Source organism: Hippocampus bargibanti, linkage group LG02, assembly GCF_051943395.1.
Source record: "Hippocampus bargibanti isolate YZ-2025 linkage group LG02, ASM5194339v1, whole genome shotgun sequence".
Taxonomy (NCBI): Eukaryota; Metazoa; Chordata; class Actinopteri; order Syngnathiformes; family Syngnathidae; genus Hippocampus; species Hippocampus bargibanti.
The window spans coordinates 7413047-7427500 of record NC_142735.1 but is presented as its reverse complement, the minus strand read 5'-3'; the positions used below and the strand labels follow the sequence as shown (position 1 = coordinate 7427500).

The 14454-nt window shown below is 39.6% G+C and overlaps 1 protein-coding gene across 2 annotated transcripts in view; it reads right to left on the bottom strand.

Moving 5' to 3' along the window:
* The window catches only part of gfpt2 (glutamine-fructose-6-phosphate transaminase 2), an 18849-nt gene extending 5854 nt beyond the window's left edge, over positions 1–12995 (bottom strand). Inside the window, exons 1-10 of one of the 2 annotated variants that reach the window (XM_089023116.1) lie at positions 12843–12995; positions 9347–9454; positions 7845–7952; positions 7598–7723; positions 7133–7191; positions 6358–6492; positions 5134–5195; positions 2880–2959; positions 1542–1653; positions 748–911 (exon numbers count right to left, since the gene is read on the bottom strand). In XM_089023116.1, the coding sequence (XP_088879242.1) occupies positions 748–911; positions 1542–1653; positions 2880–2959; positions 5134–5195; positions 6358–6492; positions 7133–7191; positions 7598–7723; positions 7845–7952; positions 9347–9454; positions 12843–12966 (1078 nt within the window). In that variant the 5' untranslated portion in view covers positions 12967–12995. The remainder of the gene's footprint in view (positions 1–747; positions 912–1541; positions 1654–2879; positions 2960–5133; positions 5196–6357; positions 6493–7132; positions 7192–7597; positions 7724–7844; positions 7953–9346; positions 9455–12842) is intronic. The other variant, XM_089023126.1, reaches the window with a different exon arrangement.
* Between the last annotated feature and the right edge of the window lie 1459 nt (positions 12996–14454).

Genomic DNA, 14454 nt, shown 5'->3' with positions numbered 1-14454 from the left:
GCAGTGAGCAACAAAAAGACTAGCTTTGGCATTTAAAAATCTAGAGTAAAGGATTGTTTCTACATTGCAATTATTAAATTATACTAGATAGTTTGAAATTTTGGTTCAGACCTTTCGCAAGCATCATAGAAGTTGACATGCTTAATTTCACGGGCCACAAAAAATGAAATGCCAGGCCTTGATTTTGACAGATTTATTCTATTCTATTCTATTATATTCTATTCTACAGTACTCTAGTCTACAGTACACTAGAGCAGTGATTTTCAACCACTGTGCCGCGGCACACTAGTGTGCCGTGAGAGATCGTCAGGTGTGCCGTGAGAAACTATCCAATGACCCTTTTTCAAATTTAAAATTTTACAAACATGTGTTAATCATCATCTGCCAATATTATGTCATTGTCCGGTGTCCGTGCTGAAAAAGACTGGGAGTGCAATTTAATATTCGTCCGTGTGGTAACACGTCACCAATTCCCTCGTTCCTGCGAGATGGTTAGTGGTGTGCCGCAAAAAAATTCCAATGTAAAAAAACGTGCCGTGGTTCAAAAAAGGTTGAAAAACACTGCACTAGAGAGAGGGGAAAAAAATTAAACAACATGTAATATCTGTCTTCAACCACAAGAGGGAAAGCAAGTACTGTACTGTATAGGGGATTTTCTCCCCTTTTTTTTAATTTTTTTTTTCATTTATTTCAGGATGTCACTTTGAACTTGTCCTTAAATAGTTTGCTTTTAAATGTCTGTCTGACCTTTCATTATCTGTTGGAGCTCCAATTTCAGGGTTTGGATGGCTCTTACAGGATCTTCACCAGCTTGCCGGTTAATTCTGTGTATGGAAAGTTTCCCTTCTCTCACCACGGCAATATCATCATCCTCCAGGTACAACACTTTGTTCGTATGCTCAATAATGGCACTGTGTGTCATAGGGGGAAAAAAATAGGTGATTCAATTTCAATAACGTATACCGTATTTCCCAGTGTATAAGGCACGCCCAAAAGCCTTGATTTTCTCTAAAATCCGACCCTGTGCCTTATACGCAGGTGTGCCTTATATGTGAAGTAATATTGAGCCACAACAGGTTTGGCAACTTCTGTTAGCAGCCACCGACTCCAAAACCACCCACCCAAAATGGAACTGTATAGTGCCACTTAGCAGTTTTTTTTTTTTTTTTTTGACGACGATACTAGTGCAGCGTGTTCTACCGGAAACAAATTCCTTGTGTGTTCTACATACTTGGCAATAAAGATGATTCTAATTCTGATTCTGTAGAAGAAGTACTGCGCAACCCAAGCTTCTACTGCAGCGTCTTATAAAGTGGTGTGTGTATATTTGGAAAGCTTTTATGTATTCATATATTATATTTGGACAACTTTTTTCATTCATTGAAGGTGCGCCTTATAGTCCGGTGTGCTTAATATACCGAAAAAGTTTGAAAATACGCCTTATACACCAGAAAATACGGTAGTCCGTACATCTTGTAAATACAGAGAAAAGACGGCACACATTGTTTTGGATAAAGGTTTTCACAGAGTGGAGTTCTTACCTAGCGTCAGAGGCAAAGTAATACTCCACAGCTCTACCATCTCCGACAGAGTTAATGGTGCCACCAGCGCGGTTATGGCTGTTCTTTTCCTGGATGTCCTCCTTAAAGAGAGCTGTGGGGTCAGAAGTCAGAGGTCAAGGAGTCACCTCAATGTCTCTAATCCACACATGGACATAGCAAACTCTTTCTCAGAACTGTCTGCTGAAATGTACTTTGTTAAATTTTATGGTAGGAGAAGCAAAGCAGCTTTTGTCTGTGTAGACAAAAATGGTAAAACGAAAGTGCAAAAGGAAATAATTACTGGTACATATGTTGTTAATGTATCAGCAATCTTTTTCAGTTCATTTTACTTGCAGCATTTGCACGAATAACCACACTTTCCAAAAGACAACCTCTATCGGAAGAGCTAAAGTGCATTTGACATTCAGTGGTTGAGATACCAACAATGTAGAGGAAGTGACATTTACAGGAATGTAATTTATATTCGGCAGCAATACTGTATGTCTAGCACATGGTGTCAGTCACAAGACACACAACTACTCGCATTGATAGCGAGACATATGCATGTTTTTGCATTGTATGATAAAAGTGCCACAGAAAAGCCTTATAAGCAGTTGAATTACATACCTGTTATTATTTATCTATCTATTAAAATGCAAGTTTAGCATTGTCCAACAGTTCATACTTGTTTTTCCAAGATGTCCATCATTCTGAGTGTTGATAATTAACTGTGTTGGGTGTTTAAATGTTTTTTTTTTGGTTTTGGTATTTCGACCTTACAATGTCTTTCATGTTAGAACATTAAGGCAAGTACTGTACACTACTTGATATAAACCAGATAATGTGCAAGTGGTTTCAAAATTTATTTACATCTTTGTAAATAAATAAATAAATAAATAAATAAATAAATAAATAAATGATTTATCTACAGTGCAACATTGATGATAAAAGCTGTTCATTTGCAAGATGTTAATTTTGGTCAAACTCAATGATAAATTATTGGCTTTGTTGTTATGTGTACATATACAAGTACATGTAATGTATGTGATTAGTGTGTACTATATTATGTCTGTTACAAAATGACATTGATTAGTGTTGGTTTGTGGAGGTGTAAGTGTCCTTGAGAGTTTTGAAAGGCGCTTATAAATGAAATGTATTATTACTATTATTATTATTATTATTATTAGTATTATTATTATTATTATCATAAAAGTGTGAAGATCTTTCTTAGTATTATACCAATTACCGTACTTGAGGAAACAGCCATTACTGGAAGTGGGCAACCATGAGGCAGATGGCAGTTATAATAAGGCAATAAAAGTGAGGAGGCCTACTTACCACCCTTGTACTGTACAGGAATGTGTTCAGTAGATAGCTCGTGTTCGCTTCGTACACCAATAAGCAATGGACTTCCTCTTCTGATCACATGGAGAAGGTGAGAGAAACGGTAAGTTCATGGCTAATAAGTTAACAATTTAAGATGCTGTACAGTGTTACAGGTTTTGATTATCGGGGAAACTGATGCACTCATGCAATCCTCTTATATTTTTCTTTTTCTTCACAGGAAGTCTCTTGAATAAATGTCCCATGATTACTCCCTCAAATATTTTCAACATCGCAATGCTTGAATGCTATCCAACAGATTTTATTGCCTTCTCCTTCAGTTTGGTTTCTGATTGGTGATGTAGGCAACTAAAGTGCAGCAACATTTGAAAGGTTTGTTTGACTGCTGATCAAACAAAAGTTTTAAATCAAACCTTTTCATCCCGAGTAGGTTATTCAAAGAGAAATAGTGAGGGCCTCTCCTTCGCATAAACATTATTCGTATAACTCGATCTCTCTTTTCTCTCCAAGTTAAGATTTCTTTGGGGCTCGGCTCCAGTGACGCAAGGCCACTGGTTGTCTTAAGGGGTGTGGGGCTTGAAGTGAGGCTTGCAAACAAAAACATGTGGTCGCTATCCAGGACAATATTTACCCTGAGGGAGTAAAAATACAGGAGAAAGAGGGGAAGCAAATGGACGAGGGAAAAGTGAATTGTGTGAGTATAAAGAGAGATAACTGCGTGAGATAAAGGCAAATTGAGACCAACCAAAAAGTCATGAAATGTGACCCTTTTTGACTAGAACGACAATAGCTTGGTGTTAGTGTACAAACATTCTTGTATTCAAAATCACTCTCGAACAACCTCTGGAAATTTTACATTCGTCTTTATTTTTCTTGTATTTTTAAAATGACGAAAGCCAAACAAAAAAAACTATTTTTAGCACAAACCCTATTCGTACACCACAGCATACCATGGCGATCCCTGGACACCATGCAAACATAGGGATGACATGACATCATCGCGGCCAAAAGCTGAAGCTGAAGGCCGAAGACGGCGACAAAGTCTGTGGAAATAGGCTGATTAATTGTTTTTTTCCTTTTTGACAATTTTTTGTCAGCGAATATCAAATAGATGCTCTCAAATAGATGCTAGATCAAATAGGGGCAACACACAAGGATTCACCATCGCGCTATTTATGTGTTTTCCTTCTAATTTCGCCATCAACACGGATCAACACGACGTTTTCAGACCAAACAAAGTACCGCAAAATGCATTGACGTGAATGAAAGGACTACTACAATGTGTCCTTTCTCGGTCAGGGGCGTTCCTTCAGTGACGTGACGTGAGTACTCGTCACCAACTCAAAAACAAGACTTCCGGAATATTCAGCGCAAGTCTTAAAACGTAAATCAGTGTCGTCAAATGAGTGGTTGCTAGCTTTTAGGTGCATATGTACTGCCTAGTTTGTGTTGTAGAGGGTAGTTAGAATCGAAAAGTAAGTCAGTGTGAGTGGCCTACCCAAAGACTTCTGTTTTTAGCGTGCTGTCCTCTTTTATAATTACTTTACAGTGTACAGTAATTGCACTTTTTTGTAAATAAATTCCTGTTTCCTCATGCAGTCATTTGGCTCTCCCTGTTGTATAAAGGATAAACTAGAGCAAGAAATATATAAAGTCTAATAAAATGTAGTGAGTGATCAACCAGGAGTCATGCTGGCAAGGTCTGAAACAGGAAACTCTTGGATAATGAGTCACAGAAACGCAGGCAGATGGCCATCTACTCAGAGGCTGCCAAAGAAATAAGGAGCTCAGGCCTCGGCGAGAATGAGACCAAAGGAGTGAGAAAATGGGCCAGGCCCAGGTGGGAGGACAGTGGTAAGCTATGGAGAAAGAAAGGAGGCCATGCACAAGAGTGAGGAGGTCCAAGAACATCTGAAAGAGCCCAGGCAGAGCAGCAGTAGGAATAAACAACTGCATCCTATCTATCAGGGCCTTAAGGGAATGACGCAGGCAGTCGTGTGTGATTTTGGAAGCGTTTACACAATTAGGAACAATACATGAAAATCAAAGCACGCACAAAACAACCATCTCACATCATTGCTAAAACGAAGACCACTTAGTATGTGAAAGGGCAACGATGAATCAGATGGATGATTGCTTCACAAGGATGGCTCAGCTCAAACTTGTGTAACCCCAGGACCACATGTTCAAAACCACACAGCATAAGAAAGGTCTGAAAGTGCGTTTGCGTGTTAGCGTGAAAACTTACCTGGCAACCACGGCCTCTCCAGGGAAATGGCGACTTTTAAAAACCAGAGCAAAGGCCCCTTCCTAAGACAAAAGGAAGAGAACAGTCACAAGTTTGAAGTTACTGAACATTTTCAATTATTCATTATCATGGAATAGTTTCTGGTGTATTCCTAAATTAGGCAGAGTGACCCAAAACTGGTTCCACATAAGGGTTATGGTGAAATGATGGGATGGACGTGGGGTCTCTGTTGGAGGTAAAAGACAACTTCTATTGTGCAACATTTGCTGTGTTTCGAAATCTTTGTGGTGGATAGATGTCAAACTGGCTGCGTTTGTGTGGATTTGTGGTTTGGACAGCGAGGGGCGGGTCGGGTCTGTTTTGTCGTGGTCATATGGCAGCCTGTGGCTTCTCACTGTCTGGTTCACATTATTCCACAAAACACAGTTGTGCGGAAGACATAAATGTCCAACCCGCTCTCACCCAAAATGCACACAGTGGAAAATAAACTCTTGATCTATCAAATCATCGACAGCAAGTGATGATGCCATCCGGGATGCTTTAAGTGTGGTCACCATGGTGACCGGTTTGTGATGTCCACTGTGTTTTAAACAGACAGGAAATTGCAATGTACGGTATGATGACTAATGGGTGGGACCAAACTAAAACACACATCATGAAACCTAGAGACAAGGTGACGTCACTTATGAGGGGCCACATATCAGGATTACCACTCATATACACTACCAAAGCGCTCTCGTGGATACTGCTGAAACACTCGCACACCCAACATTGATTTCTACTGAAACACTCTTACGCATATAACTCAAATAAGTCTCACTCTTAACTCTTGTTTTTCTTCACACTTTGTGGTCAAAATTGCTTACAGACACAAGTAAACACTGACACAAGCAAAACGCTCTAATTCACACCTGTATTCAATATATTCATATTCATTTTAATAAATTCTGCAAAAAGATTTTTGGCCTTTTACAACCAAGTGAAACACTCCTATATTAATGAAAAGCTCATTCTTTGCTGAAATCCGTTTCACACTCGTGTGGGAGATCATTTTGTTTGTGAATGCCAAATTCAGCATCCTTCAATTGTGCATTTGATTGGTGTGTATGATTTCCCTGACAGCTCCTCATATCGTCACCCGTCGATGTAAAACCAAATGATAAAAGTCAACCTCACAACCCAAAGACAAGGAATAACGAGCTCAAGGAAGTAAATGCCACTCACCAACTGCTGAATGACCCTCTCCACCAGCGTGGGGAAGCTGATGCTGTCAGATTCCCGATTGTCGTAAATGTATTTGATCAACTTTGGGATCACTTCTGTGTCTGTCTCAGACTCAAAGGCATATCCTTTGGTGATCTGGGGAAGTTAAAAGGCATGATTTACATTTGTTTTTTGAGGGGAGGGGAAATAAGGATCAATGACTAGACAGTAACAATATCGTATGGGTTTTATTCGGGCATCATCCTATGCACGTAATGCTGAGATCCCATATGGGCAAAGCATTGCCCTCTATAATACTGAGAAGTGGTTCAAATGTTTTTCCCCCCGAGATGAATGCAAAACAGGTTTACTGTTACTAGGAGTCTAATTGGTAACTGTTTTAGATCGTGGTAATAATGAATATTGTGGATATACATCCATCCATTTTCCGTACCGGTTATTCCTCATTAGAGTCGCGGGGGGGTGCAGGAGCCTATCGTAGCTTTCTTTGGGCACGAGGTGGGGGACACCCTGAATTGGTTGCCAGCCAATCGCAGGGCACACAAAGACAAACAACAGTCACTCCGACACTCACACCTAGGGACAATTTGGAGTGTTCAATCTGCCTGCCATCCGTGTTTTTGGAATGTGGGAGGAAACCGACATAGGCCTGGGAGAACATGCAAAACCGGCAACCTCTGCAGTGTGAAGCCGGCGTGCTAATCACTCGATTACCGGGCCGCCCTGTGGATATACAGTATTGTAAAAAATATGCCTCAAGAAAATATAAATTTACCAGATAGGCTTTCAGCTCCTTATAGTTGGTGATGATGCCATTGTGGATTACAACAAACTCTGGTGGCAAGATTGAGATTGAAAAATGTTGTTACCATGGCTACAGGGTTAAAAGACAATCTGTAATGAGCTGTAATAAGACCAACAAGACTGCATGCTCAGTTTTGACCGAAAGGGCTGAAGACACTAAAGATTCATTGAATCATATGCTTGTTGGTGTCACCGGGATTATATAGTTAAATGAGTAATTCAAAACCAATATCAAATTGGATGCTACAAGCTAATTATACACACAATCATTGTTATATTGATTAACAAGTGTGTTCTCTTAACTGGCTACCCCACCGATGCATTGTGGCACAATCACAGTAAACACTACGCTATAAATACAACAAAATACAGTATGGTAGCACATGTAGACTATACATTAACATTTTGAGGGCAGTGAGGCACTTTCAGACTTTACCATTATTGTTGTCGGAGCGATGAGGGTGGCTATTGAGCGCGCTCGGCTCTCCATGTGTGGCCCAGCGAGTGTGGGCGATGCCAAAGTGTGTACAAAGTTCCTCGTCGAGGTCCAGGGAGTCCTTCTCTGGAGAACCCAACCGATAATACGATCTCTTTCACTGATAAGGACGCAGTGGCAGGCTTGACCCACAAAAGCAACCGGAGACCGGATGCCTCATCACCTGGCATAAGTAATTTAAACTTACTGTGAAGCTCTTCATCCAAAGCCTTGACCTTTCCTCTCTTTTTGATCAAACAGATGGTTTTGCCATTGATGTCAGAGGTTTCCTTGGTTTTTCCATCCACAGCGATGCCTGTGAACAAACAGTAGACAACATTCATCAGCTACATGTACTTTAAACAGACCTAACAAAAAGGAATATGCAGGTTCCACTTTAATAATAGCAAGGGAGTACTTACCACATTTCCAGCAAAGTAAATTATGGGGGCAGATATGTCATAATCACATATTCATGCTCACATGTACATAGTCAATTATTTTATAATAAAGACCACACAGTACTTTACAGAAAATCACTGATTTGTTAAAAAAAAGAAGAAAAAAACACCAATAAAGGAGTGTGTACAGTACTTGCGGAACAGCTGTAAGATGACATTGGCTTCATCCTGTTCAAATAGGATGAGCAAACAGAATGCACAAGTTCGCAGTGCTGTGTGTTCCTTTGCATTTATTATATATTGACCACTGACGATCATCAGCAAAATTGACAAGATGTTGATGTTTTCAAATTCAAATTGTCAATGTCATCATGGGGTATGTTCAAACGAACAAGCTGTGAGGCAAGTGGAAATGGCCTCTGCTGAAGTTTTTGCATTGCACTTTTGTGGATAAGGATAATTGAAAGACAGCAGTACTCCCACGACAAATGACATGACATAACCTTGATTATGAATACCAGAGATTTTTCCTCCATAAAAGCCTTGTGGATTAGAAATGAAAGAAGGATCAAATTCTACCAATCCAACAATTAAACTCTTTTCATCAGCGTATGCATTTTTAAACTGCAAGAGGAAGTGTGAGGAATGGAAGAGTGTTCATGCAACATCAAGGAGACTAGAAAATATCCACAAATTGGACACAAATGGAAACTTTTGAATGATTTCTGATACCAGCGATATTCAGGGTCAGTGCCACAAAGCACCACTTTCTGACTGCTAAATGGTCAGTCTTCCAAAATCTCCCCAATTCCATTTCAATGGCACCTTGAACTACAAGACCAATCCTTTCTAATGCTCACATCTCACATATTCTCCACTAGCCACCAACGCCTTGTGTAATATAGAGACATGGATAGGCTTGAATTGAGTATACTGTAGTAATATAACTTGTCCTTCACAGCGTGTCAAGAATATATGCCTGTATCATAATCGTACCAGTCTGCATGTGTTGCTCCTCTGTTTTTGTTCAAATATTGCTGTTTGTTTTTCTGTCCATGGCTTTCTGCATTCTTTGTTAGCATTCAGCCAAACGGTCATATCTAAACTAATGCTAAGTGTTTTTTTTTTTGCATATGTGTGTGTGTGTGTGCGTGTGTGTGTGTGTGTGTGTGTGTGTGTGTGTGTGTGTGTGTGTGTGTGTGTGTGTGTGTGTGTGTGTGTGTGTGTGTGTGTGTGTGTGTGTGTGTGCGTGTGTGCGTGCGTGCGTGCGTCCATGCATGTATGTGTGCGTGGGTGACAGCCGTTTTACCTGCTGAATCGTAGCCTCTGTACTCGAGTCTCTGCAGTCCCTTCACGAGTGTCTCAAATATCTCCTTCCTGGTGCGGGGCACTTGATGGTTTAGGTAAGCAAAAATGCCTGTCCGGAAAAAAAAGAAGCAATGTTAAACTGAAATGCCAAACTATTTTGGAGGTACATGTCAATAATCTAATTTAAAGAAACGCCACATGGTAAAGCCAGGTGCGAGTGGAGCCTCGGATGTGCAAATGTATCATGAATATTGATAAATATGTTTTCTTATATTTAAAGTACAGTACTTGTTCTTTTTTTGTCTTCAATGTGTTAACATGCAATATGCAATACAAATGTGCAATCAATATAATTGCGATATTTAAGATGCATCTAAAGAAATGACATTATAAGCAGCAAGCAAAGCTCTCATGGCCATTACCAGCTGAGCAGACTGTCGTAAAGAGTTGAATAATATCGACATGAACTTAGTCTTCTCAAAAGAAGCTCTGTGATTATTCACTTTTTACATAGACCTCAAGATAAATTTTAAGGATTTTCCATCACACACACACTTTAGGAACAACTGGATAGGACAGTTTTTTTTTTTACAGTGTATAAGGTACACTGGTGTATAAGGCGCACCCCCAATGAATGGTGTATTTTCACACATTTTGCATATATAATGTGCACCGGACTATAAGGAGCACCTTCACTGAATGAAAAAAGTTTTCCCATTTTAATATATAAATATATAAAAGTTCTCCAAATATAAGGCACACCACATTAAAAGATGCTACAGTATAGGCTGGGGTTATGCACTACTTCTTCTACAGGGGGAGTCGGTGGCTGCTGACAGTAGTTGCAAAAAAAATCAATACCTGCTGTAGCTCAATATTACATCACATATAAGGTGCACCTGTGTATAAGGCACAGGGTCATCTTTTGAACAAAATCAAGGCTTTTGGGTTTGCCTGATACACCAGATTTTTTTTCTGTCCATGGCTTTCTGCATTCTTTGTTAGCATTCAGCCAAACGGTCATATCTAAACTAATGCTAAGTGTTTTTTTTGGCATATGAGTGTGTGTGTGCGTGTGTGTGTGTGTGTGTGTGTGTGTGTGTGTGTGTGTGTGTGTGTGTGTGTGTGTGTGTGTGTGTGTGTGTGTGTGTGTGTGTGTGTGTGTGTGTGTGTGTGTGTGTGTGTGTGTGTGTGTGTGTGTGCCCTTGTGGGCAGGATTATATTTTTTAGTTGACTATTTTGACATCCATCCATCCATTTTCAACACTGGTTATCTTGGACAGGGTCGCATGGAGTTGTTGATCTTATCCCAGCTGACCTTGGGTCGAAGGCAGACTACACCCTGAACCGGTCGGTAGTCATTCGCAGGGCACACACAGAGAGAAACGACCACTCACACCGTTGTGCACACCACCACTGAATGGGAACCGAGAAGATGCAGTCCGTACAAAAGTCCTATGTGTCCTATGTGCCACTACATGATCAGGAACCCTATATCGACATTAATATTTAAAACCAATTTGGTGATCAATATTATTCACCAAACAGGGGAAAAGGAAATCTATTCCAACAGTATATATAATTAGGAACAGCAGACAATTATGTTACATAGACCTCAAGATAAATTCTAAGGATTCTAAGGACTTTAGGAACAACTGGATAGGACATTTTTTTTTCCACACGCACTTTTTGGAAATCTATTCCAACGGTATATATAATTAGGAACAGCAGATAATTGTAACTTTCTAAAGGCCTTGAAGTGAAATTTGATTTATTTATTTTTTTGTAAATGCAGTACACCTGACTGGGTAAGCCTTCAGCTATTAAATGACTACCTATGGCTTTTGGCGACACATGCTTGTGTATGCATCTGAATGGATGAATGCATCAAGGATTGTGAAGACATGTTTGAATATCCACACTCACGAAACTCCACAATGTAAGGAAATGTGAGAAAAGCTTAGAGCCGTATCCCTCTTTGCTAAGTAAGATGTATCAGAATTTTGTGGACGGCATTGACCAACACTATTCATTAAGTTTGTGCCGTTGTCTTTGAAAGGCAGGATTAAAACTTCCCTTGTTAATACGACCTTTGTAAAGACCTAAACATAGATTCTAGGATTTATTTATTTTTTCTCTGGGAAACTGGCCTTTGTAACTCCTCATTCTATGTGCACAAATAGCTGTCTGTCAAATAAGGGGTGGCGAACTCTTTCATTTTGGGCCACATGGTAGTTGTGTTTTCCTTCAGACTGAAAACCACGTATGTCTATAATGACCATCACCATACATACAGCATAAATACTGGAGACCATTTCCCCTACGGTTGATTGTTGGTGCCTACAAATATATTTTTAACAATACATGTAATCTTAAATCAAAAAAAAAGAAAAAAGGAAGAAAAAAATGACGACCAAATTGGAAACATGGGTAAGGTGAAAAAAAATGCATAGAAGATTTGAATTTCCATGACACGTTTTCTTCTTCTCTCGCATGAAAGATAAAGTAAGAACACAGCATTTACGTTTGTGAGGCAAATTAAATGAGGTCTGGACCTTGAATCCAATCAAATGTGTTGGCTCACGTGTGCTAAATGCAATAAATTATTCCGAAAACCTTTCAGTGTGGTGTTGGGCAATTTTCCACAACTACAACTTACATCCACATAAACATTGCAAGATTTACCACTGTGAGCTATCAATCAAACCTGAACATTATTATCTGAGCGCTTTATTCATTCTTAGAACATTGTTGTCTGAGTGTGTGCATGTTATATTGGATATCATACAATAATACACATAAAATTAACATATTACAAAACCAAAAAATATGTCATGTTTTGGGGAATGACGTTTTTAAAAATATAACTGACTGTCCTCCATCAACAGGCCTTTATATTTGTGTTCTTGCCAAATTACACCAGCCACCCACACACCCACACACACATTTACACACAGCCATCACACACACGCGCGTATACATACTGCCTATTGAGAAAGTGGACATAGCACGTAGTGTTTAAGCAGCCAGTTAAGCAGGTTGTGGAGAAGGTTGGGGGCAGGGGGTGGGTTTGTAAACGATTGACTTTAGGTTGTAAATGTCGTCCCGCCGAGTCACCACACTACATATTATCATAATCATGAACGCTGTGTCGCTTTGCAAAGTAATCCCACATTACTAACCAATATTCACGTCGCCCCATAATGCATCTTCAGCGAGGCTATTACAACTTAAGTAGCAAGGGTGGTGGCGAGGGGGAACACAGGACACGTTGCAACTCAGTGTAAAGTTACACAGCGAGAAAAAAAAATACATTAACGTCTCACCTTTAACAGGGATTCTTCGATCTAAAACGCCTTGGCGATACAGACACGTATTGATTACACGACCAATTTAAGACGTTGAACTGTAAATTGTGCGTGTAAAGCGCCCAAATTCCAAGAACTTGGAGAATGAAATGTGAAATGAAGCCAAATGGGAAAAAATACAACACTTACCGCACATGACGTGAACCTTGAAAGTTCCTCTTGTGAGAAAAGATTCGATCTTTACTTTCAGTTGGAGTAGGATGGTGATGCTTCTCTCGCTGTGTCTGCACAGTAAACTACTGGCAGTGAGCATTTAAATAGTTTCCTGGAGGGGCGGCGGGCGTGCCCACCCCAATGGACGTCTCCCAAGTAGCCTCGAATCCACATCTGTCACATCACGCGACACACGAAGGCCTACTTGAGGGCAATCCCAAGATATCAGCTCAGTTACAACTGCTGAGCATGACACTATGACGACTACTACTACTTAGTTTTTGTGTTGTCATGTTATTTGTTATTTAGTTGTTTTTGTTCTTTTGACTTCAATACGGCACCGCGAGAGTGGCTGCCTTTCCACCAGCTCATGTATTTTGTTTTTGTACTTTCATTCCTTTCGTCACTTTGCTGCTGTGAAATGTAAATTTGTCCACTGCGAGACTAATAAAGGCAAATACAATATACAATACTATACTACTACTACTACTACTACTACTACTACTACTACTACTAATACCATAGCAACTAATAATAATACTACAATTACGACTACCAATCGAACAATTTGCATATTCGGCACGGCAGCCATTCAGAAGCCCGTTTCGTGCTTCGGACTATACCGTAACTGAAAAGTGTACTTGAGAGTTTTGAGAGCCGCTGAGAAAGAGGAGGCCACGTGGCTTTCAGCAGACAAGGCAACGCAAACATTGCAGTGTGCACCATGACGTCAAACAACAACTGGAGCAAAATCTTCAGCAAGGGATATTTACCATAAATTAAGCAGGGGAGCATTTGTGATACTTTCTTAATTAAAAAAAAATCCTTTAGACTTCGCAACAATGGGTTATTTTTGTGATTAGTTGTCTTTTTGTGTTTGAAGTTGTGACAAATGGGGCAGGCCGGACTTATGGCCGGACAGGCAACTTTTTAGAGTTATCTGCCCGGGTGTCCGTTAACTTTTTGTCATGAGTTTCAGACACTGCCGTTAGTATTTTATCTATTTTTCAATTTAAGTTATATTCGGCATCAACTGAAAAATACCACACTTACAGTCAAACATCAATTTGCCTGTCATTTCAGAGTATTCCATGTACACTATTTGCCTTCTCAACGTTTTGCATTGGTTTTCAGTCAATGTCAACTTACAACTAAAGTGTGATATGGTCCTATCATCTTTGTCTGAACATAAGTCATCTGTGGAAAAACTAATTCCAAATACAAACACATTTTATTTTTCTCTACATATTTTCTCGTCTATTGTTATTGACTGCTACTTGTTAGGTGCTTGTTATAAAACCTTGTATTTGTGTTCATAAATGTTTTATTCATTGCGGATTGTGACAGTTAAACTATAAACATTATTTTCTATCATATTATTGACTTCTGTTGATATTGTAAAGGGTCTATGATTGGTGATAATTTAACGTTTAGGCCTTTGAAACACCTTATAGATCACTTATGAGGCCTTGTGTGGACGTATATTTTCTGTGAGATATGCAGAGGTTTTTTTTGGACCACACGCATTCACCAAAAGCCCGACAAACTATATGAGTGAAACATGGTGACCCAACAAACAAAACTGCAC